Source organism: Gorilla gorilla, chromosome 10 (assembly GCF_029281585.2).
Source record: "Gorilla gorilla gorilla isolate KB3781 chromosome 10, NHGRI_mGorGor1-v2.1_pri, whole genome shotgun sequence".
Lineage (NCBI taxonomy): Eukaryota > Metazoa > Chordata > Mammalia > Primates > Hominidae > Gorilla > Gorilla gorilla.
The window spans coordinates 19436113-19459285 of record NC_073234.2 but is presented as its reverse complement, the minus strand read 5'-3'; the positions used below and the strand labels follow the sequence as shown (position 1 = coordinate 19459285).

The window sequence follows — 23173 nt, the reverse complement described above, 5'->3', positions numbered from 1 at the left end:
GTTGGGTTTGAATCGTGACTTCCTCATTGTATGACCTCTCTATGCCTTAGTTTCCTCATTTATAAATTTGGGGTACTGATAGTACCTGTCTCTAGGTTGTTGTGAGACCTAAATGAATTATCATCTGTGTAGTCCTTAGAACAGTAGCTGGCACGTAGTAAGTCATATAAAGGTTACTATTATTGTTATTTTATCCTGACACTTAGAAAAACTGGTGGTAGATTGTTATATATACATCCAGACTTTTTTCTATATATGTGTGTAAACATTTACATACACTTATACAGATACAGACACACACATTCACAGGAGTAAGTATATTTTTATTAAAACTGGATTATACTATTTCTATTTTTTTGTAATCTTTTACACTCAACACCATATAAATATCTTTCCATGCCATTAAATAAAATGACTGTTTAAAATAAAAATTAGATGCATTTGATCTTAACCAGTGTGATAGCATGGGTCCTTTTGACCGAATACATGAGCATAAGATAAAACTGAAAATGCTTGGGGCTATGCTGAAACCTGAAGTGCTTATTGATGTTGATATAGCTTACTTAAATGGTTGAATAGACACTGGCATATTCTACCTAAGATTATTATTACTTGCCTAAGTTGTTAAGCAATGATGTCCAACATTTTTAATGTTTATCTTCAGAGCCAATATGAAAGACAGAAAGCTGTTTTTAAAGTGTCATGGGAGGAAAGACACTTGAATACCACTCTTTGTAAAGAAGTAAAATGATCTGTAAAAAGCATACTTGTTATTAATAGAATTATTTCTTCCTCCACCTCCTTCTGGCTTTTCAGGAGATGTTTCACAAAGCAGAAGAATTATTTTCTAAAACAACAAACAATGAAGTGGATGACATGGACACGTCAGATACCCAGTGGGGCTGGTTTTACTTGGCAGAATGTGGGAAGTGGCATATGTTTCAGGTACCTCCTTTCCTTTAATTTAGCAGAAGTGTTTTCGATTCACTTAGCATCACCTTGCTGATGTATGTAAAATGAGTATAAATATAGAACTTGAAGTCAAACCTTAAGGAAATAAAATTGTTTAACTAAAAGAAAAGTTAGAAATTCTTCTAGTGCTTTTCCTTTTCTTTTCCCCAAGTTTTCACACTCATTTATTTAGAAGAAACAATAGAGGGTGAATGTGACTGAGAGTTGCATGGTGTCAGTACATCTGAGCAACTCCAAGTTTGGTTTGGTGGACAAAGAGAAAGGGAAGAACAAATCCGTATTAAACACTTCTGTATGCCAGGTATTATGTTAGGTGTTGTACATTGATTTTCTCCCTTATCCTCACAGTAACTTGGAAGCAGATGTTAACATTCTGTCTTACAGTCAAGGAAAGTGAAACTCATAAAAGTTGACATAATTTGTCAAGGGTCACACAGCTAGTTAAACTGAGATTTGAATCCGCACTCAAAATCTGTAGTCTTTTTTTTACTCTACTAAACTATATAAAGAAGATTTAACTTGAGCCACTTAGAAAGTATAATTATTGGAATAATCTGTAAAAATTGTAATTATCTGGAAAAATAACTATATTTCTATATATATCTGTTATTGAAGGGGACTATAACCAGTTGTTTCTTCACTGGAGATCCTTACACCATTTTCAATATGCTGGCTTAGTTGTGATTCTCCCTGTGTGTTGGGAACTAGAACAGGTGATTAGTAAGTTTCCCTCGTCCCTCCATTCCCTGTCTCTATGACCACAGTACCACCTCTGTGGCCAAGTCATTAATGTGAACAGCTGGTAAATGAAACTTTCTGGTTTGTCTTAAAGCCGGATACCAACAGTCAGTGTTCAGTTAGCAGTGAAGATATCGAAAAAAGCTTCAAAACAAACCCTTGTGGCTCCATTTCTTTTACTACTTCCAAATTCAGCTACAAGATAGACTTTGCAGGTATGTTTTTTTCCCTAATAGTTGTGTGTTTTTAGTATATTGATATGATAAAATCTACAGCTCTGAAGGTCAGGATTAGTTGATATATTTGCAAACAGTGAAGTATATCTTTTTTGTTATATACAAAAATACCTCTATAAAAATTCAAGTTTTAAAATCTTGAGCAACATTGCCTTTTATAAAAGGTGTGTTTATATGTTTGTATATATTAATGTATGTGAAGATTGTCTTATCTATTAAGTGCATTTAATACTTGTCTTCTAAGGAACACAAAACACCGTATCAGTTGTTTTATTCATCCCATCAGTCTTTTGAAATAGATAAGAACATTTTTACTTTTTTTTTTTTTTTTTTTTGAGACGTCTCACTGTGTTGCCCAGGCTGGTGTGCAATGGCATGATCTCGGCTCACTGCAGCCTCCGCCTCCCGGGTTCAAGCAATTTTCTGCCTCAGCCTCCCGAGTAGCTGGGATTACAGGCACCCGCCCCCACACCTGGCTAATTTTTTTGTATTTTTAGTAGAGACAGCGTTTCATCATGTTGACCAGGCTGGTCTTGAACTCCTGACCTCCTGATCCACCCACCTCCACCTCCCAAAGTGCTGGGTACAGGCGTGAGCCACCTTGCCTGGCCAGAACTTTTTTACTTTAAGGATCAAACAGATGTTAAGTGAGAAAGTCATAGGTAGCTGGCAGTAGTTTGAAGAACAACTTTTAGCTGAATTACCTTTCTCTTGATGTCTTTGTCAGAAAACAATTTCTTTAATGGACATTGCCTTCTGTCATTTTCTGATTGATTTGGCTCTTCCACAGATTAGCCAGATAATCTGGAAATCAGCCCCACTTTGGATTTCATCTGTGTTATATGGGCATGTTTTGGGGTATCCCATGAAAAACCTGATGAACTGAGCTCCTCAAGTTTCAGGCTGTTAGTTTCAGCTATTTATTGCTTAGAGGCAAACAAGACCTGGATGGGAGGCTTTCTTAATAAAAGTACATTTTGTTTGCTACACAGCTTGGTCCTTTAGCTGTTCTTTCTCAATTCCTGTGAGTAGTGTCTTTATGGCAGTGTTAGCAGTGTATTGTGGCTGCGTAGGGTGGTGAAACGTTCGGAAATCCCCTTGGATGAACCAAGGCCCAGAAACAGTGAAGGGGGTTTGTCCAGTAAGGGATTGATGGAACCAAATATGCAATAATTATTATCCCACCAAAGTTGTTTTTCTTGCTTTTTTTTTTTAATTATCAAGAGTTAAAAACCATTAGATCCTTACTCGTGACAAGCCATTTTTTTTTTAATGCCATTAGGCAAATAAGCAGGATTTAAGAGGCCCTGACATTTGTCCCTCTGTTGCAGTCTAGGCAGAAGGTATCTGGTAGGCATTTTTAGTCACGTGTACAAGTATTTTTGAGGAAGAACTGAAACCGAATGATACGCACAGACACCAGACCTCATGTAGAGGATGAACTGTATCAAAGCATTTGATAGGTAATTCAGCAAGCCACATGTTTCTGAACGAATATTTTTTAGTAGACTACACTTTTTGGAAACTTGCTCTCAGAAAAAAGAGTTTATTAAAAATATCATTATTAAGGAATAGGAGGTACATATACTAATAACTAGAGTTCCCCAATCCTCTGTGTAATGATCCTGTTTCAGAGGCATGGATATTAGCATTTCACATGTACATTTGCAGTTATCAGCTCCAACCATTCTGCCACTAGCCAACTCAGGTTTTCTCTATAAAAATGGTGAAAAGTAAACTAAAAAATGAGATGGTCCAAGAAGATGGCATCACAGGTCTTGCTCCACATGCTGAGATGATCTTGCTTTTTCCCTGAACAGTGGTAAATCCAGTATGTGTAGAGTCTAGGAGAACACAGAAAGGACAGAACACACTTTATACTAGCCTTAGCCTGGGTGGGTAAACATAATCATTTTGAAATGGAATGATGTCAATTAGGTGAGATAAACTGGCTAGAATCTTACATTAAGAATCACTTCTTAACTTTGAGGAATGAAGAAATGGACCTGGTAAATATTGGTATGACTGAGGCATGGATGAAAGCAGAAAATGATACCTTTAAGTACTTAGTCTCTTATCACTAGAATCTTTTTATGTAAGTTTGTACTGGGTCTAGCCAGGTTTTCTATTTTTTAGGTTTAGTTATATAATTAAAGAGAAATCAGGAAATGTAGAAATTTTTGAAATTCTGTGAGTTGTACAAGTTTTATAATCATTTCCAAAATTTTTGGAGAGATGAAAGTACATTTTTCTTCTTGATAAACCAACCACATTTAATACTGTAATTTCTCTCTTTCTAGTACTCTTAGCTTTCCTAAGTTTAGAACTCTCCTAGTTTAGTGTCTGTTTAACCTAAGTGTGATACAGAAGGGGAATAGACTGTGCATAATGAGCAGTGGATGAAATGAGCATCTTTATGTGTGAGCTTACGTCAAGCAATGAAGCTGTGCTTCCTTGAGTAACACCTCCACAACATGGTACATAGCTGCATGGTAAAGTACCCATAATACACTATGCTTGCCAGCTACTCGCGAAGCTCCGTGATTCCTGATCATCGCGTAGCGTGGCTATTAATCTTCATGACACTTTATAGTACAGTGTGCTTTTATGACTTATCTAATATCTTATCTTTGTATACAGAAATGAAGCAAATGAATCTCACCACTGGAAAGCAGCGCTTAATAAAAAGAGCCCCCTTTTCTATCAGTGCTTTCAGGTATGGTAAAGAGAATAGGGGTGGAAAGAGTGGGTTTTTTTTTTCTTACTATTGGACGGAAAAACAAATAGACTGGAAATATTTTGGTAGGTCATTTAATAATATTGATCTTTTAAATATCAAATCTTGGGCCAGGCGCAGTGGCTCACACCTGTAATCCCAGCACTTTGGGAGGCCGAGGCGGGCAGATCACGAGTCAGGAGATCGAGACCATCTTGGCTAACATACGGTGAAACCCCGTCTCTACTAAAAATAAAAAAAAATTAGCCGGATGTGGTGGCAGGTGCCTGTGGTCCCAGCTACTCGGGAGGCTGAGTCAGGAGAATGGTGTGAACCCGTGAGGCGGAGCTTGAAGTGAGCCGAGATGGCACCACTGTGCCACTCCAACCTGGGCGACAGAGTGAGACTCCATCTCAAAAAGATACATTAATTAATTAAAAAAATACCAAATCTCTCATTTGTTGACAAAATAGCGACATTATTATTTACTCTAAGTGCTTCCTTTCATGTTATCCTTTTCCTTCTTGTATATTTACATTTTTTAATTCTTTAGAACAGTTTGCAGTTACAAAATGCCTTATGGTCTCTGCTCTAAACTCATAAAATAACTCACTGAGATAAGTTTAAATTGTTAACTTGGAAGTACTCTCTCAGAGCCATACAATTACTGGGGCCGTAAGAATTAGGTAGTTGTTCACTTTGTTTCCACCTACATTGATCTCCATTGGTCAACTCCTAGAAGTAATTTCAAATTTGTAGAGACTAAGGGAACCATAAGGAAGATGGTAGAACAGTGGACAACAGTATTGCTTTCTGTTCCCTGGAACTTGATTACAAATTTTCTTTTTTGCTTGCTCTGGCCATAAGAAGTCTGAAAAAGGAGGTATAAATGTCAGAAGACAATAAATATTTATTATTCATGTGAATGAATGGACTTGAAGGAAAAAATCTTAAAGCATGTCTCCTATTTTCTAAAATGACTCTTCAAGCAAGTATTGAAATTCTTTTTTGTTCAAATAATTTAAAATGAAACTGGAAAAAAAAAAAAGGTAGCATGTTAATTGCAGGGAATGCCTATTTGCTCCTTCCAAGGAGATTTTTGAAAGGATTAAAGAAAGAAATATTTTAAGTTTCTGTCAGTTTGTTTCTCAAGACTTTTGGTTTTATTTTAGCATTTATTTTGGTTTTATTTTAGCATCACGATATAAAAGTTATTCCAAGTACTTATAAAGTGAATGCTCTAGTACTTCTGTGGAATACAGAGAATAGTATTTCCTTACTAGCTACATCATATCCACATTCTTTAGTACAAATAATATAATAAAAGAATTACTTATCTTCAGAAAGTATTTAATCTGGGAGAAAAATGAAAAATGAGACATAATAATAGAAGATGTTATTGTAATTGTACATTGTATCTGCTATGCTTTGGTGGAGACAAGAAGCACTGTGATGGGATCAAACACTTTGTTCTGTCACAGACTGTACAAACCATAGAACAAAGACAGCACAAGGAGAGAACTAAGCAGAATGGAGGACAATAAGCAAGATAATAATAAAAGGAGAGGACTGTTTAGGTAAGATACAATAGGGTGTTGAAGGTCAGTAGGTGCTGATATAGAAATATTTATTTACTGTGGGAATACATTGAGCATTTATCACATGCAAGGGAGGTAATACATGCTTCCTGTTGGCAAGGAGTTCTTTAAGGCTGTTGACTACATAAAAACTAAAAAAATTTTTTGGTCATAGCTAAAAGATACTTTAGGCCAAGTGTGTTTTAGGCATTTTTTTTCCCTCACAGAAAATTGGGGAAATATTTTTATTCATTGTTGTAGTTGAAGGGATATTCTCCATATTATATGAAGTACTTTTAGGACTCTCTAAATAGAAGATCAACATGGGCAAACAATTTGAACAGTTCATACAACCTCACTCGTAATAGGAGAAAAACAAATTAATACCAGACTAATTTTTACTATCAGATTGACTAAAATTCAAAAGTTTGATCACACACCTTTTTGGAATGGTTGTGGGAAAACAGACGATTTCTGTATTTCTGGTGAGAAGGTCAGTAGGTACATTCAAAGACAGCATTTGGTTGGTGTCTGTTAAAATCATGAAAAAATATATTCTTTGACTCAGAAATTCTATTTCAAATATGTTATTTTACAGCTAAACAAGTGGACATGTAACATGACAGATGAACAAATGTGTTCCCATAGCTTTTTTTTTTTTTTTTTTTTGAGACAGAGTCTCACTCTGTTGCCCAGGCTGGAGTGCAGTGGTGCCATCTCGGCTCACTGCAGCCTCCGCCTCCCAGGTTCAAGTGATTCTCCTGTCTCACCCTCCCGAGTAGCTGAGATTACAGCCGCATGCCGCCATGCCTGGCTACTTTTTTGTATTTTAGTAGAGATGGGGTTTCACTGTGTTGCCCAGGCTGGTCTTGAACTCCTAAGCTCAGGCAATCCATCTGCCTCGGCCTCCCGAAGTGTTGGGATTATAGGCATGAGCCACTGCGCCCAGCCAGCTTTCTTAATACAGTAGCAAAAAGTTGGAGACAAGCTAAATATTATCATGGTATATCCATACAGTGGAATTCTGTGCGTCTGTAAAATAGAATGCATTCATTCATTCATCCAGTACTTATTGAGTGTGTACTATGTACCAGGCTCTGTTGTAAGCACTAGGAATAATGATACTCTCTATGCACTGTTACAGAAAGATCTCTAAGAATCTATGAAGTAAAAAACAAAAAAACAGGTGCAATAAATGTATGCTTTATGCTACCATCTGTGCGAGCAAAAAGCTTGGCTTGTATTAACCTAAAGAAGCTCTGGAAGAATACCCAAGAGACTAAAATAATTACCAGGAGATGGGGCAAAAAGTGAGACTTGGACATACCAGGGACTGGAGTGGGAGGAAAACTTCTCACTGTATATTTCTTTATACATATTAATTTTTAAATCACATATTTGATTTTTTTCATTAAAATAAGTTTGAAAAAAGTAAACTAAAGATCGGTTTGAAATTTATTAATTTATTTAGTAACCTCCAATCACTGGAGGCGATTGGTGTGTCATGTTCAGCCTTTTGCTATTAAATCCCTCAACATCACTGTTTTTCTGTATTCACATCTGGTGGCTTGAACATGTCTGATAGTTTTTAAGATTTACTGACTGACTGTGCTAATAACCCTTAAAGTTAGTGGACTGTTGGAGAGAATAGTGGGCAATTAACAGAGGAGGGTTTAGGTTTGAGTTAGATCTTGGAGAACATCGAATGAATGGTTGAGGAGTTTTGATTTTATTCAATAGACAATATAAATACGAGTTTCAGCCTTTTGTTTTCATCAGGAGCTTGATTTTGTTTTTAATTTCTTTGCCTAAAATCTTCTTTACATTTTAAAGAAATTTTGGAAATTTCAAAAAAAACAAGACAGAACTAAGCAACTGTTTTTGAAATTTTTATGATATATAGGGTTGGATATTTTCCATCAAAAGTTCACTATTCAACACCTAAAAAGTAGCACACGTAGACATTCAGTAATTTTTAAATAAAGAAACGGAAGGCTATATTTAATTGCATTTGTCACAATACCCTGAAAATGAAAATTAAGCTTTGAAGAAAGGCTAAATTCTTGACAGTAATTGTAATCGGCTTCTGATATTTTGTTTTGTCTTTTGCTGTTTCAAGTTACATCTGTGAAAACGAGGCCATCCCTATGCCACCACACTGGGAGAATGTGAATACTCAAGTACCATATCAGGTAAGAGCAGAATTGACTGAATATACCCATGAAAGAAACCGGAAATGACTGCAGTAAATCTATGCAAATTTATTTCTCCAGCTTATTCCTCTGCACAGTCAAACACATGAATATAATGAAGTTGCTAATCTCTTTGGGAAGACGATGGATCGCAACCGAATTAAAAGAATTCAGAGAATTCAAAACCTAGATTTGTGGGAGTTCTTTTGCAGGTGAGATGATTTCTAATCTGAAACTTCTTACCACTATGTCTTTTATGGTTAAAACATAAATATTGAATTGTATTAATTTTCAGTGGTGTAGACATGCTGTTTTTCTCTTGCCGTATTTTGACCTGGTCTCAAGGCTGTTCAGCATTCTCAGGGAGTGAAAGAGGTGCTCTGTAAACTTTGCTTGTAGCATTGCAATGTGAGAAGCTCCTTCCTTTCAAGGTTTAGAGCTATGCGTCTTGGCTGAAATCAGCATTACAGAGGAGTGTCAGAGCTGTTTAGCTTTGTTGATGTGACTTCCTTGGCTAAGCCTTTTATTAGAAGTCTCTGCAAACACTGTTTTGTTTTTAAATCATACTATCTTGCCAATAGTCTTTTGTCTGTTTTATTTTAAAGAACACTTTAAAACATACCTTCAAATTTCCTGCTTAGCCTAAAGTTTATTTTGTAGATTTAAAATCTCAATTCCTTACTGGATTTAAGTGGGAAATGACCCATTAAGTTGGGTGACTTAACCAAAGTAAAGTCCATTACAGAAAACTTTAAGCTATTAAAGGTATTATCCAAATTAGCCTGTTCTGCCATATTTTTTATGACATGTAAAAAATTAAAATAAGCGGTTCTCTGAAATATTTTCAATTAACATTTGTAGATGAGATTTGGTGTCTAATATTTTTAAATATGTAAGCTGACTTTTAACTTTTTATTCAGAGAAATTGCAAATAAACACAAAAGTAGAGTCTAATATAATGAACCTCATGTATCCGTCATCCTGATTCAACATCTGTCGAGATTTACCACACATAAACTATCTCCTTTTTTGTTATTATTGTTGTTGCTGAAGTATTTTTAAGCAAATCCCAGACCATAACTCATTTCATTTCTATATACCTGAGAATTAGGCTGACTTTTGTTTGGTAATGATGCATGGAATTCTTTCATGGTTCTGACTAGTTAATATGGCCTGCGTACATTTCAGGTTTTATTCTCATAATAGTTTATGGTAATAAGGGGCTTTCAGCTTGTGTTCTTTATAGTCTTGGGTCTATTGGCCAAACCAACTTTTATTTCTGACAATAACTGAGTTTAACTGAGTTTAGACAGTTTAATTTAGTTCTTGTTTAGATGATTCTTTTATAGAGGAAGACAGAAGCCTCTGCCTCCTTTGACTTTATTCTCTCAGTGAATAAAGTAAGTTTTTCTGAAATAGTCTGATGAAAATTTAATTCCTTATTCTTCATCAGCCCTCTGAAGTGGAGATCAAATTGGTCTCCCCCATAACTTGAGTCCCCAGTTAAATCATAGTGGTAAAAATGTACCAGTGACTCCCTAGAACATTTTATACTAAGAATTCCACTGGGAACAGTTTTACTGTGGTGATGCCCTTCATGGTTTTATGTAATGACATAAATTACATAATGACATAGAAATCTGTGATGGTAAGTGAACCTGCCACCTGCCATGACAGTACAAAATACTGAGTCTCATGATAAGGGCAGCGTGTCATTTTGACATCATCCTGAAGAACTAAAATAACTTTGTCTGTTTCACTGTCACATAACCTATGACTCACCGTATAGGTAGTCAGGCCCACGTGAGTCCATCCAGCAATAGTTTTCACATTGCCTAGGCCTCTCTTACTTCCCCCACTTCTTCTAACAAAAATGTCTTAGTACCTGCTTTATGACAAGCACTGTTCTGGGCACTTGGATATAATGGTACAGAGAACCATAGCTTGGAGAGCCAGACCACTGTAACACAGAAATGTAGGGGTCAGCACAGGGAGTCATGGGAGCACAAAGTGGGGGGACCCATCCACCTTTGCCAACAAAAGCAGGGGATGTGGAGTGGAGTGGGTAGAATTAGGGAGCCCCAGACACCAGTTGGATAGGAGAAGGGCATCTCAGGCATCAGGGGCAGTAAGAGCCAAAGTCTGGATATAAGAGGGAGCACAGAAAATTGAAGCAGCTTCAGATTGAACAGAAATTAGGTAGAATGGTGAGAGAGGAGGCTAGAATGGTATCAAGAGGCAGAGCATGCAGGAGTTTGTAGTAGCACCACTGGGGTGGTTGTGTGATCATCTTTAGTAGCCTTAGTTGAGTTGGATTGAACCAGAGTGGAAGTCAGAGAGTTAGCGGGGGCTAGACCACTTGGGGCCTTATAAGCTAAACTAAGAGGTTTGGATTTTTTCCTGGGACAGTAGAATGCCATTGTAGAACTTTAAGCAAGAGAGTGATGGATCTGATCTGCATTTTAGAAAAATAATTAGGCTGTGCGGTGGAGAAGGGATTTAAAGCAGTGGTTCTCAACTGGGAGTGATTTTACCTGCTGGGGGACATTTGGTAATGACTGGAGTCATTTTTGATTGTTAATATGGCAGGGTGGGGGTGCTCCTGGCATCTACTGGCTAGAAGCCAGGATGCTAAACATCCTACAATGCATGACACAACAAAGAAGAAGCCTTTCACAACAAAGAAGTGTCCAACACAAAATCTCAATAATGGAAATCCCAGTTCATAGCAGAGAGACCAGTTTAGGAAATTGTTTCAGTAATTAAACTGAGACACGTTGGGCTGCCTGACCCGAAGTGGTATCTGCTGTGTTGGAGCAAAGAAGAGAGTTTTGAGGTATTAAGGTTATAGAATGGTAGGGCTTGGTGCCTCACTTATTGTACGCGATGGAGTGAATAAGGGAGATGAGAAAGATAACTCCCAAGTTTTTGGCTTGTTTTACTTGACTAAGGGAATATCAGTAGGGACATCTTTAGGGATGATGGAAAGGGAGTATTAGTTGATATACAGCAGTTGACATATGGGTCAGGAGTTCAGAAGAGTGGTGTAGACTAGAGACAAAGGTTTTGGAGTTGTTAGAAAATGTGGGGTAATAGAAACTATAGGAATGAAGAAGATGACCAGGGAGCATATGTACATTAAGAAAAGAAGAGGGCCAAGGGTCAAATTCTGGAAGGGATGAACAGAGGAAGAGAAAACCCAAGGAGGAAACTGACAACCACAGAAAGCGGGAGAAAACCAATAGATGTAATCACAGAAGCTGGAGGGAGAATGTGGTTTACACAAGTAGGTGCCATCTGTACGATTACATACTGAAAAGATGTCAAGATAAATTTGAAAAGTTCCTTTGCATTTTTCAATAAGAAGGCCATTGGTAACTTAGATGAAGGCAAGGTTGGTAGACATCATATTGTGTATACAGCAAATGTTGACAACTTTTTCAAGAAGCTTGGCAGTGAGGAGGATGAGAGATATGAGAAGACAGCTAATGTGGGATTATTGTTATGTTATGTTTTTAAAATTTAATCATGGGAGAGAACTGAACATTGTAATTGGAAAGGACCTATGGAGAAGGAGAATTTAAAAGACTCTTAGAGAAAGAGTGGAAGGGCAGTTGATGGATTCTAGCTCCTGAAGAAGTGTGGTGAGATGAAATTCTGAGAACATATGTCAGAAAGGAGATAGAGAAGGGTGGTCCAGTTATGTTTACAGATAAGCAGAGGTAGAGGATGAAAAGAGGAGTTAGGTTAAGGAGTTCTTTTCTGATACCTTCCATTTCTTTTGTGAAGGAAGAAGGGAGGTCACCTACAGCGAATGAAGTGTAGGGAGGTGTTGATAACAGGGAAAGAAAAGGGGAAAGAGGAGATTTGAAATGGCCACTGTGGAAAATGGGGTAGAACGAGCTGTCTTGGGAACCACAGGATTTCTGTCAGCGTTGAGGGCTTAGCTAAAGTATGTGAATTTATAGGGCAAACCATGTTATGTAATGTACTTCAGCAGTACAAATGTAAGGGCAGATAGTGGAAATGGTTGGATTGATCCAGAGCTGGGAAGTATAAGGCAGCAAGGAAATAAGAGCATCTTGTTAGTAATGTGAATTTAGATCAGAGATTCTCAAAGCTAGTTGCAGGTCAGAATTGCCAGTGGAATTTACTAGCAAGTAGAGATACCTGTCACCCCCCACAGATCTACTGAATCAGAACCTCTGGGTTCTGACATTTTTACCTTAAAAAATTCCATAAGTGGCTCTGATGTTCAGCAGGATGACAGGTGTTCTAAATCTAGGCAAATTTATTTTAATCCAGAGCATGAAAGTATTCTTGCTCCAGTGCAGAGCGTGTGGCATACACACTTTAGCCAGTTTGGCACTCTAGTCCCTAAGAGGTGGATAATTTTGAGACATCTTTGAGAAGTGGGTGCGACAGTACTTTCAGTAAGTTCAGGAATGATTGTGGATCTGCACAAAGGTGGGCAGGGTTGTGAAGAACTTAGTGTAGTTCTGTGACTTTCCTCGCAGATGTAACTAAAGTTCATGAGGCCCTGGAAATCACCTTTAGCCTTTCTGGAACACCAAGGTCATAGTCTGTGACTGTCCGCATTTCGTGGCTGCCTTAGTAGTGGGAGTAGTGGGCACTAGAACAAACTGTGCTGTGGGGATACAAAGCTTTAACCACCATGCCCCTGCCCTCTGCCTTCAACTGGTATATATGCACCATCTAATCTAGTAAGTAAGCGTTGTTTTCCATGCCTGCCTATGCCCATACTCCATGCCCTTTAACCCACAGTTTACTTATAATATCTAAGAGAAACTCCAGTGAATTTTCAAACCGAGATTCAATCGAATTTGTGCCCGAAAAGTAGCGATAAATGATTTTTTTTTTTTTTTTTTGAGACAGAATCTCTTTCTGACACCCAAGCTGGGGTGCAGTGGCACGATCTCAGCTCACTGCAAGTTCTGCCTCCGGGGTTCACGCCATTCTCCTGCCTCAGCCTCCTGAGTAGCTGGGACTACAGGCGCCTGCCACCACGCCCGGCTAATTTTTTGTATTTTTAGTAGAGACAGGGTTTCACCATGTTAGCCAGGATGGTCTGGATCTTCTGATCTCATGATCCGCCCGCCTCAGCCTCCCAAAGTGCTGGGATTACAGGCGTGAGCCTCTGCGCCCGGCCTTCTTTTTGAGATGGAGTCTTGCTCTGTTGCCCAGGCTGCAGTGCAGTGGCGCAATCTCAGCTCATTACAACCTCCACCTCCTGGATTCAAGTAATTCTCCTGCCTCAGCCTCCCGAGTAGCTGGGATTGCAGGTGTGTGCCACCACACCCAGCTAATTTTTGTATCTTTTAGTAGAGACAGAATTTCCTTAGAGTGGATTCTAGTCATTGCAGATCATGAAGCACAACATTGACAAGTTTGACATTACAGACCATGAAGCCTGGCGTTGAGTATGATGCTAATGTTTCTTTGAGAAAACCAGTATGGATTCACTAATGCCAAACTAACTAATAGGATTACCATAGTGGTAGATGGATAGGCCCCTTAGACAGTCTAGCCTGGTTTCTCACTTTATAGTGGTTGAGAAAGTTTCTTTTCAGGAAGACAAGATGGAGAAATATGTGCTGGTGGGTATTTCAAAGAGAAAAACTAGTAGACAAAAAGTCTTACGCAAAGAGTAACTCGAAAGGCATGCATGCTTTCTTCTTGGATCCTTCAAAATTTTTATCAGAAATGGATGAAAATGTAGAGGGCTTGCTTATCACACTTGTGAGGGATTCAAAACTAGAAGGGGTAGCTTATTTGTTGAGTGAGTGAATCAGCAGTCAGAAAGACCTTGGAAGATTGAAACAGTGGGTAAAAACAAGTATTATCTTCTTTTTTTAATTTAAAAAACTTTTTTCCTTTGTTTTTATAAAGGGAACAAATGCGCGTTGTTTAAAAAAAGTGAGAACATAAAGTTCTGAAAAAGGAAGTTCTTAGTGAAAGCATGCTGACTTTTTGTAAAGTAAACATTTGCTAAATGCACGACCTTCTGATGTCATGCTTAATGGTCTGAAAAGACTGTCACAAATAGATCAAAGCATATACATTTAAATTTTGATACATACTGCCAAGCGACTGTTGAGAAAGACCGTATGCATTTTCATCTCTGTCGCCATTTAAATGCAGGTATCCGTTCCCGAACATATTCATCCAGCTGCCTATCATTTACAGAACTCAGTCTGAGATATGGATATTTTACTGTTATTTAATTTTTACTTTTTAAATTACTATATCAAGTAAAGCTTAACTGAAATAAATCTATTGCATTCAGTTTATAAATCGGTTGTACAGATTTAGCAAGCTAAGAGAGGTCTGGTTTGAAAAAGTCCTGGGAGTTTTAACCGACTACACACTTGATTATGGATGCAGTTTGCTGCCCTGTTACCAAAATACATTCAGTGGTGTCGGTGGAGTCAGTGCTGTCTGATGATATCTGGACTGTTGCTATTTCATGCCAACATTTATAAACTAGAAAGTATCCAGCAGATTCTTGTTAACTAAAGACTGCTGGGATAAAGAAAGACCTAGAAGCTATGCTGTGTCAGGAGTGGTTGAAGGAATGGTGTATATTTAACCAAGAAAAGAAAGCCTAGGTAGGTGTTCATAGTTATTTTTGGATATTTGCAATGTTGTTTTGTGTAAGAGTGATTTGAGTTGTTAGTGTTCATAAGAGAATAACTAAGACCAATCAGTAGAAGTAACGGAAGGCAGATTTGGTTTGGCATTGGGATGGATGTACTTTCCAACTATTACAGCTGATCACAAATAGATTGTGCTGTTTTGCAAAGTGAGCACGTGATGCTGTGAGTACTTGACACTGGATGAATTGAAGCAGGCATTAAAGAGCTATCAGAAGTCGGGGGAGGGGATTCTTTTTAATTTTTAAAATATGATTTTTATGAAATGTTTCAAGAATGAAAATGCAGCAAAGGTTTACAGACTCCCATGTATCTACCAATCAGATTTAACATTTTGATACTTGTCACATTTCCTTCCTCTTCACACAGATACAGGTGAAGTGTTTACTCCATCCCTGTCCTACTCTCCTTCTTTCCTCCTGAGATTGGTATGGTGCCTTATTGTTTGTATTTTGTATTTTTTACTACCTGTGTATGTATATCTACATAATACACAGTATTATTTTGAGTTCTCTATCTCTTTTTGCAAAATTCTTTTTACATTCAATATTATTTTTTAAGATTTACTGTGTTAATGCACATAGATCTACTTCATTACTTTTAACTTTTATATGTAAATACATGACTATTCATTTCTCTGTGAAATAATTTTAGGCTGTTTTCAGTTTTTGTTTTCTGTTACAATCAGTCCTACATTAAATATGCTTTTATGTGTTAGGATAGATTTATCCTTGGGAAGAGGATTAAACTGGATGGCTTAATGTCCCTCCCAACCCTATGGTGCAAAATTTAGTCAACTGAACCAACATTTTCTAGTTTCTGAGGATAAAAAGCATATGACATGATCCCTGCTCAAGGAATTCACTGTCTAAAGTCTCTGCAAACTTTGTATTACTTGTTTGTTGTCTCATTTTTAGGCATCTATAAAGCTTAGCTGGTTTAGACAATCAATTACCTTTATGATATTGGGGCATAGCATGGGATAACTATAGTTTTTGGCATAATTTTCAACCTTCAAGTTTCAGTGTTAACTAATAATTTTTGATGAGATGATTTATGTGTCCAAGAACGTTTGAAATTATTTCTTTTCTAGACTTGCTTTGTCCACTTGTTATTTATATTAAAATATTTCCTGTTTTACACTTTCTATTGAACCTTGCTCATTAAGATTAATAAATGCTACTTATGGTATATTTCTGTGTGCTTTTGTGTCTGTGTATATTGTGTTTTTAGGAAAAAGGCTCAGCTCAAGAAAAAAAGAGGTGTGCCTCAGATTAATGAACAAATGCTGTTTCATGGTACCAGCAGTGAATTTGTGGAAGCAATCTGCATTCATAACTTTGATTGGAGAGTAAATGGTATACATGGTGCTGTCTTTGGAAAAGGTAATTATCAGAATTCCAGGTCCAATTTGAGTCCCAGGAGAGAGTTTCCTCTTTTTAGAGGAATATAAATATAAATATGAACTGCTTTATGGCAAATATGTAGAGAATGATAAAACAAATGGATTATAATTGCATTGTGTACCAGAATAGGTACTAGTGTTTTTGTTTTATTTTGTTTTTAAGCAAATCATAGGTAAGAATATTAGTGAGCAATAAGGAATAGTGGGGAAAAACTTCATGTTATTTATAATGTTGTGAAAATCCAGGTTTTTCAATTTATGTCTGGTACTCAGGCAAATTAAGGAGAGAGGTGAGGGGAAAAGGTATGGGATGTACATTTAATTTTCTGGTCCTTACTTTGTACCTTACCTCCAGCAAGAGAACTGACTACTGTTTAGGCTCAGGATATGCTGCATTTTGAAAATGTAAATTAATTTTAAAAATAACTACTAAAAAGGCCATTCCACTTATTTAACTGTAAGGAGGTCAGAAGGTGTTACATAAATCCCATCAGTGTTAGGTAAATATGAGACTTTGCAATTCATTTCCACATTTTTTTAGAGTAAGAATGCCCTTAATGATGTCTATCTCTTGTGTCTACCATTTCAGAAGAGTTGGCTGCTTTATCGAGTTTTCATGTGTAGGCAGTGAGCCAGTAAAATCATTTTTGTTTTGGAATGCTCAGATATGAATAGCATTATACTCTCTCAGAAATCTTTTCATGGATATGGGATTCTATTGTTTCCAGAAATATTACTGAATTGTTATCCGGTATCATAGAAATACGGTTTCTTGGGGTTTAAAAGAATCCCTGTAGGCCGTCAGTTTCCACTGTGCTCTCTAGAGCTTTGCTGGATGTTGACAAGGGAACAGGGTGAGGAAGTGGTGAAAGGAAATAGAAACGGGAGGGAGGGCCAAGCAGTAAAACTCAGGGCCGGGCACGGTGGCTCACGCCTGTAATCCAAGCAGTTTGGGAGGTTGAGGCAGGTGGATCACCTGAGGTCAAGAGTTCAAGATCAGCCTGGCCAACATGGTGAAACCCTGTCTCTGCTAAAAAAAAATATAAAAATTAGTTGGGTGTGGTGGCACGCGCCTGTAATCCCAGCTACTCAGGAGGCTGAGGGAGGAGAATCACTTGAACCTGGGAGGCGGAGGTTGCAGTGAGCTGAGATCACGCCACTGCACTCCAGCTTGGGAGACAGAGCAAGACTCTGTCTCAAAAAAACAGAACAAAACAAAACTCAGGTCCAACCACACTTCTAATCATTAAACCAGTTTTATCTGTTTTATTAATTGTTTTCTTTGTAAGATTTATTTTAGAAACAGAAGTCTGATAGCTATATTTTGGTGGGGGCAGGGGATGGTGTTGGTGGTGAGGACTGGTCTGTACCAACAAATCTATTCCTATGGCAGTCTATACTACAGCTGTCCATAACAGATGGATTTCTATTCTTCTCTTAAAGATCTGCAGATGAGGAAGTTCCACATCTATTTTTATTATACAATTCTATGCATCTATTCTCCTGACAAAATGTTTTTGCTTGTTTTTAATATATTCTTTGGAGTAATCTTGGCTTTTCTTGGTCCTCTTTGTTTAAGGAACCTATTTTGCTAGAGATGCTGCTTATTCCAGTCGTTTCTGCAAAGATGACATAAAGCATGGGAACACATTCCAAATTCATGGTGTCAGCTTGCAACAGCGGCATCTGTTTAGAACATATAAATCTATGTTTCTTGCTCGAGTGCTAATTGGAGATTACATAAATGGAGACTCCAAATACATGCGACCTCCTTCCAAAGACGGGAGCTATGTGAATTTATATGACAGCTGTGTGGATGATACCTGGAACCCAAAGATCTTTGTGGTTTTTGATGCCAACCAAATCTATCCTGAGTACTTGATCGACTTTCATTGATTTCACTTCCAAATCTCGGTGGTCAAGGAAGCTTTATTCTTTTTTGCAGGAAGGTTTGCTCTTCAGTCATCTAGCCACTAAATGTTAATTATCTGATACTTTTGAAACAGATATGAAAAAAGTGGCCTCCATATAAAAAGACATACTGACTTCAAGGTTGGTTTTTGTTGTTTTGTTTTTGCCTGTTTCTTGTAGTCTTGTTTGTTAAAAGTTGATATCATTGATGTTTTAACACATAGGGGTGAAAGATACCATTCAAAATGGAATCAGCTGAGTCTCAACTAATGTGGTCATTGAGATCTTTAAAGTTTACGTGTGTGTTATCAGGATAAATTATTTTAGTTTAAATAGACTTATTCGTATAAATGTTGAAAAAAAATACAGACATAAATGTGTCGCTTTAGAGGAATTGATCCTTTGTAAATTGAATTCAGGTAGTAGTATCATCCACCAATCCATCTGTTGCTTTGTTGGTCTTCTGAAGGGGAGATTTAAAACTCTGAAACAGTCTGAGCACCTTGAGAGAAATCAGAAACAAGACAATTATTTGCAGTGCTGTCAAACAAGCCAGAAGGAGAAAATCAAGGTAGAATGCCCCACTTTCCAGTTGCCTTAGGATAGCAGGCTGCAGCCTCAGACTTGATCCTGTCATTCTCCTCTGTCTCCTACATCTGAATTGATAATTGCTGCAAAATGTCATTAGCCTACACTTCATCCATCAGGGCTCTTGGATTCTTACACCACGACTTGCTGTGCAAGGTGTTTATTGCATCTTCAAAGTGAAACTTTAAATTATTATTCAAACATTTATTTTCCTTTTGTTTTAAAAAGAGTCCCTACAATGATCACTTCTAAGATTTTTTTTTACCTTCCCCTCTGCAGCACACACAGCTATTCAACAATGATTTCTAAAATTCATATTTCAAATTTGTATCTCTCCATTTTGAAACATTATAGAAAGCATGGGATGCTTGAGACAAATCTGGTTTCTCCTTTGAAGTAGCTATTGACAACCTACTCTCTTGAAAAGTTAGATATAATTCTTAATCATGTTTAGTGGAAATTTGTTTACCTGTTCCATCTGTTTTGCTGTTTCATTGTAAGGAAGATGAGAAGTGTTGGAACAGCTTCCCTCCCCTAAAGGTATTCTAGCAGAGGCGAGACAGCAACTTGGCAGGCATGTTGCATAGGAGTTAAGTACCAGATGGGGAATTGCCCATGTGATGGTGAAGAGTCTCTCACATTGATTTTCTTCCTTTTCTCCTCTTCTCTCCTCCTTCTCTTCTCTCCTCTTTCTCTTCTCTTCTTTCTCTTCTGTCTTCCTCTTCCTCTTCTCTTCCTCTCCTCTTCCTCTTCCTCTTTCTCTCTCTTCCTTTTCTCTTCCTCTTTCTCTTTCTCTTTCTCTTTCTCTTCTCTTCTCCCTTCCTTCCTTCCTTCCTTCCTTCTTTCTTTCCCTCCCTCCCTCCCTCCCTCCTCCCTTTTTCTTTTTCTTTCTTTTTTTTTTCGTTTGGCAGAGTCTTGCTCTGTTGCCCAGGCTGCAGTGCAGTGGTGTGATCTCGGCTCACTGCAACCTCCACCTCCCGGGTTCAAGCAATTCTCTTGCCTCAGCTTCTCCAGTTACTGGGACTACAGGTGCATACCACCATGCCCAGCTAATTTTTGTATTTTTAGTAGAGACGGGGTTTTGTCATGTTGGCCAGGCTGATCTCAAACTCCTGACCTCAGGTGATCCGCCTGCCTCAGCCTTCCAAAGTGCTGAGATTACAGGCATGAGCCACTGTACCCGGCCTGATTTTCTATGATTCTGCCTTTAAAAGACAGCACGTATACCAAGCCTTTTTCAGAAAGCTTTTCTCTTAACTCCTTCTAATGCTGAATTTTCTCTCTATTATCCTCACCCAATTTTGGCTGAGAGTTAGTGTACACAATTTAACTTCTTAGAAAAATTCCAGTGTCTATGCTTATATTGCTCACTTGAATCATTTGAATTAGAAAGGGATCTACAAATAATAAAAGCAAAGAGTGCAGACAGATTAGGGATAGTAATTCTTCAAGTGCCATCTATCCCAGATTTCCGTTATAGACCAACATATGTGTAATTGTGCAGTGGGAGGTAAGTAGTACCCAGGACATTGCATGTGCAATACTTTGAAACAAAGTGGCAACAAAGATTTCCTGGCTCAGGTATGCACCCCAACTGCTGGTTTAGATGAAGTGCTGAGAATATTTAGAAAAAGCACTTTAAAAAGCATCTAGAGATTATCATGAAAATAATTGGAGACAAAGTCACTAGGCTGCCTTGTGAGAGGCAGCATACCATGGCTCTAAACCCGTTCACAAAAAACAATGTTAGAGACATTAGGAATTCAGGTTTTGAAAATCTTTTTTTCTATTTATTTGTAATTTACATACCAAAAAAACCACATTAAAATAGTCCTCCCTTCAACATGGCTATCTTTTTTCAAGTTTTATATGCATACCTCTCTCAGCACTTGAATGGAAAAACTGTTACAGCATTTGGGAGTTATTTTTCTTTTAGACATTTGCAGATCTTATCTCAAGGTGACTAGGAGCCCAGAGCTAAGTATTTGTGAGGCAATCTCTGCGAACGCTGAACTTACCTAGTTGGTTTCTATGAAATATGTAGAATGCACTGCAGTAGCCATTATAAGAAGGTACTGTACCAGTTTTTTGGGGCTTGTTGTTGTTGTTTGGTCTGAGAATGTACTGCCAACCCCTCTTTTATAAGAGAGAACTGATTTTGATACATATTTTAAAATATGATAGTATAGAGTTAATGGATGTTAAAATTTTATTTCTTTGTTTTGGTAAGTAGATTAAATCGAGAATCATATGATCAGTACATTTGAGAATTATATAACCAGTATATAATAATACTGGACACAACCATTTGCCATCTTTTCCTGTTATCATCCCATAGAGTGGGTGGGGAGAATGAATAGAAATAAACCTAGAATAATGATAAATGGTTTTTAAAACTCTATATTGAATACATTCCAGCTGATAATGACTTTTCTTTTTCACTTTGGTGATATCAGCCTCAGGGTAAAAAAAATGTGTTTATAAAAAAAGTTTCATAAATCTTTTAGTTATAAACAGGAAAGTTTTATATTAGTGTGTCATTTCATTTCTAGACTGTTGATGGTGGTGATGATAAAGAATTTGGAGCCAATTTTGATCTATGAATGTATTGCTTTTACATTTGATGATTAAAGCTCTCCATTAGCAGTTCTTGGTTGTCTGTGTATATCATATATTTGTTTCTGTGATTTATGTACCTCATCTCCACCTTGTATTATTTAAACCTAAGTTTTCAGCTTAATCTTAGTGGACCCAAGGAGTTTGTTGCCTGTAACTCATATGTACCCCACTTGCAGATGGGGGAAGTCTCTTGTTCTTAGTTTGAATCATCATGAGCAATAGCTAATCAAATAACCTATGGGAAAAATCATTTACCGTGTGCTATTATAAAAAAAAAATCCCCAAACAGGCCAAGAGTTGGCATCTGCAGCATTTTTTATTCTTGGTGTGCTCCCCTGGCTCAGTGGAACAGGTCTGTAGGGTGTGTCCGCCTTCACCCAAGGAGTATCCTTCCTACAGCCCATCTAACCTCCAGCCACTCGCACTGTGTCTACCATCATTCCTGTTGAACTGAGTTAAACATTCCGTTCAACCTTTGGCAAGAAAGGATGGTATCAAAGGCTCTCCTCATGTTAGAACTGAGAGAAATGAGGGGCAGAATGATTGACTCATTGTGATAAAAATTCAGTTGAGCTTTGATTGTTGATCTAGAAGTGCCACATCCTTCCAAATTCTGTTCCCTAGCCATTCGAGTGTTTGTGATTACCTCCCAAATTTCTAGGAATAACACAAGAAACAATCTTATGGTGATCCTAGTTGTGTCGCCTCCAGATTTTCCACTCTCCTTAAGGATTATTTGTTTATTTTAAAATATTTTCTTTTGCTTAAAACAACGAGACAGTCAATTTCTAGATGAAATTATACACTCTGTACTTGTAAAAGAGATAAAAGGTAATGAAAAATAGCACGGAAAGAGAAAAAAAGACCCTTGTCAAAAATTAGTGTTGATTAGAAACTTTAACAAAGTGATTTTAGTTATTTTTATCCCTTTGCACTCTATGCAGGAAGAGTTTTGGTGATACAAGATAGTCTGCCACACTTTCTTATGAGTCATTTCATGATGTTACTTGGGGCAACACAGATGGAAGAAATGAACATTTCAAAGAACTAAGAAATACATAATTATTTGCGGGCTGCCTGATTAGTGTGAGTAATTATGCTGGGAGAGGTGAGCCCTGAATATCCAGGAGAGAAGTTGAAAGTTCATCTTTTAACCTTGACTTTTTAGCAGTGGTAGTTTACTTCTCATGTCTTCAGAAACTCTAGGATGGAAGGTGGTTTGGGAACTCACATCTCTCTCTTTCCTCCTGTCTCCTTCCTATATTGAGCTCTACTTGATCCATCTCAGGTAAAAGGATGTCTCAGTTATTTCTAAACCCAAACAGTAAATTCCTCGTAACTGATCTGAGTCTCCTGCTGTAAGATTTTGCAACCCATTTTCTCAGCTTTAATTGCTTGGCTTCCATTTTTCAGCACTACAGGCCAAGAACCTGGCTATTTGAATTCTCTTGCTGTGTGGCTGCATATCTAAGAATTTAGATACTGTCTTGCTTATTTTTAAGTGGCTTTTCATAAGATTGGAGCATAGGTTTTATGCCAAAGATA

The 23173-nt window shown here is 37.6% G+C and overlaps 1 protein-coding gene across 6 annotated transcripts in view; it reads left to right on the top strand.

The window, feature by feature from the left end:
• Positions 1 to 21658, top strand: part of PARP11 (poly(ADP-ribose) polymerase family member 11) — a 64477-nt gene extending 42819 nt beyond the window's left edge. For 4 of the 6 annotated variants that reach the window (XM_004052522.5, XM_019039434.4, XM_019039435.4 and 1 more), the window contains 7 exons: positions 817 to 945; positions 1805 to 1925; positions 4587 to 4662; positions 8359 to 8431; positions 8513 to 8643; positions 16339 to 16490; positions 18090 to 21658. In XM_004052522.5, the coding sequence (XP_004052570.1) occupies positions 817 to 945; positions 1805 to 1925; positions 4587 to 4662; positions 8359 to 8431; positions 8513 to 8643; positions 16339 to 16490; positions 18090 to 18406 (999 nt within the window). In that variant the 3' untranslated portion in view covers positions 18407 to 21658. The remainder of the gene's footprint in view (positions 1 to 816; positions 946 to 1804; positions 1926 to 4586; positions 4663 to 8358; positions 8432 to 8512; positions 8644 to 16338; positions 16491 to 18089) is intronic. The other 2 variants (XM_055357821.2, XM_055357822.2) reach the window with 1 other exon arrangement.
• Positions 21659 to 23173: the final 1515 nt, after the last annotated feature.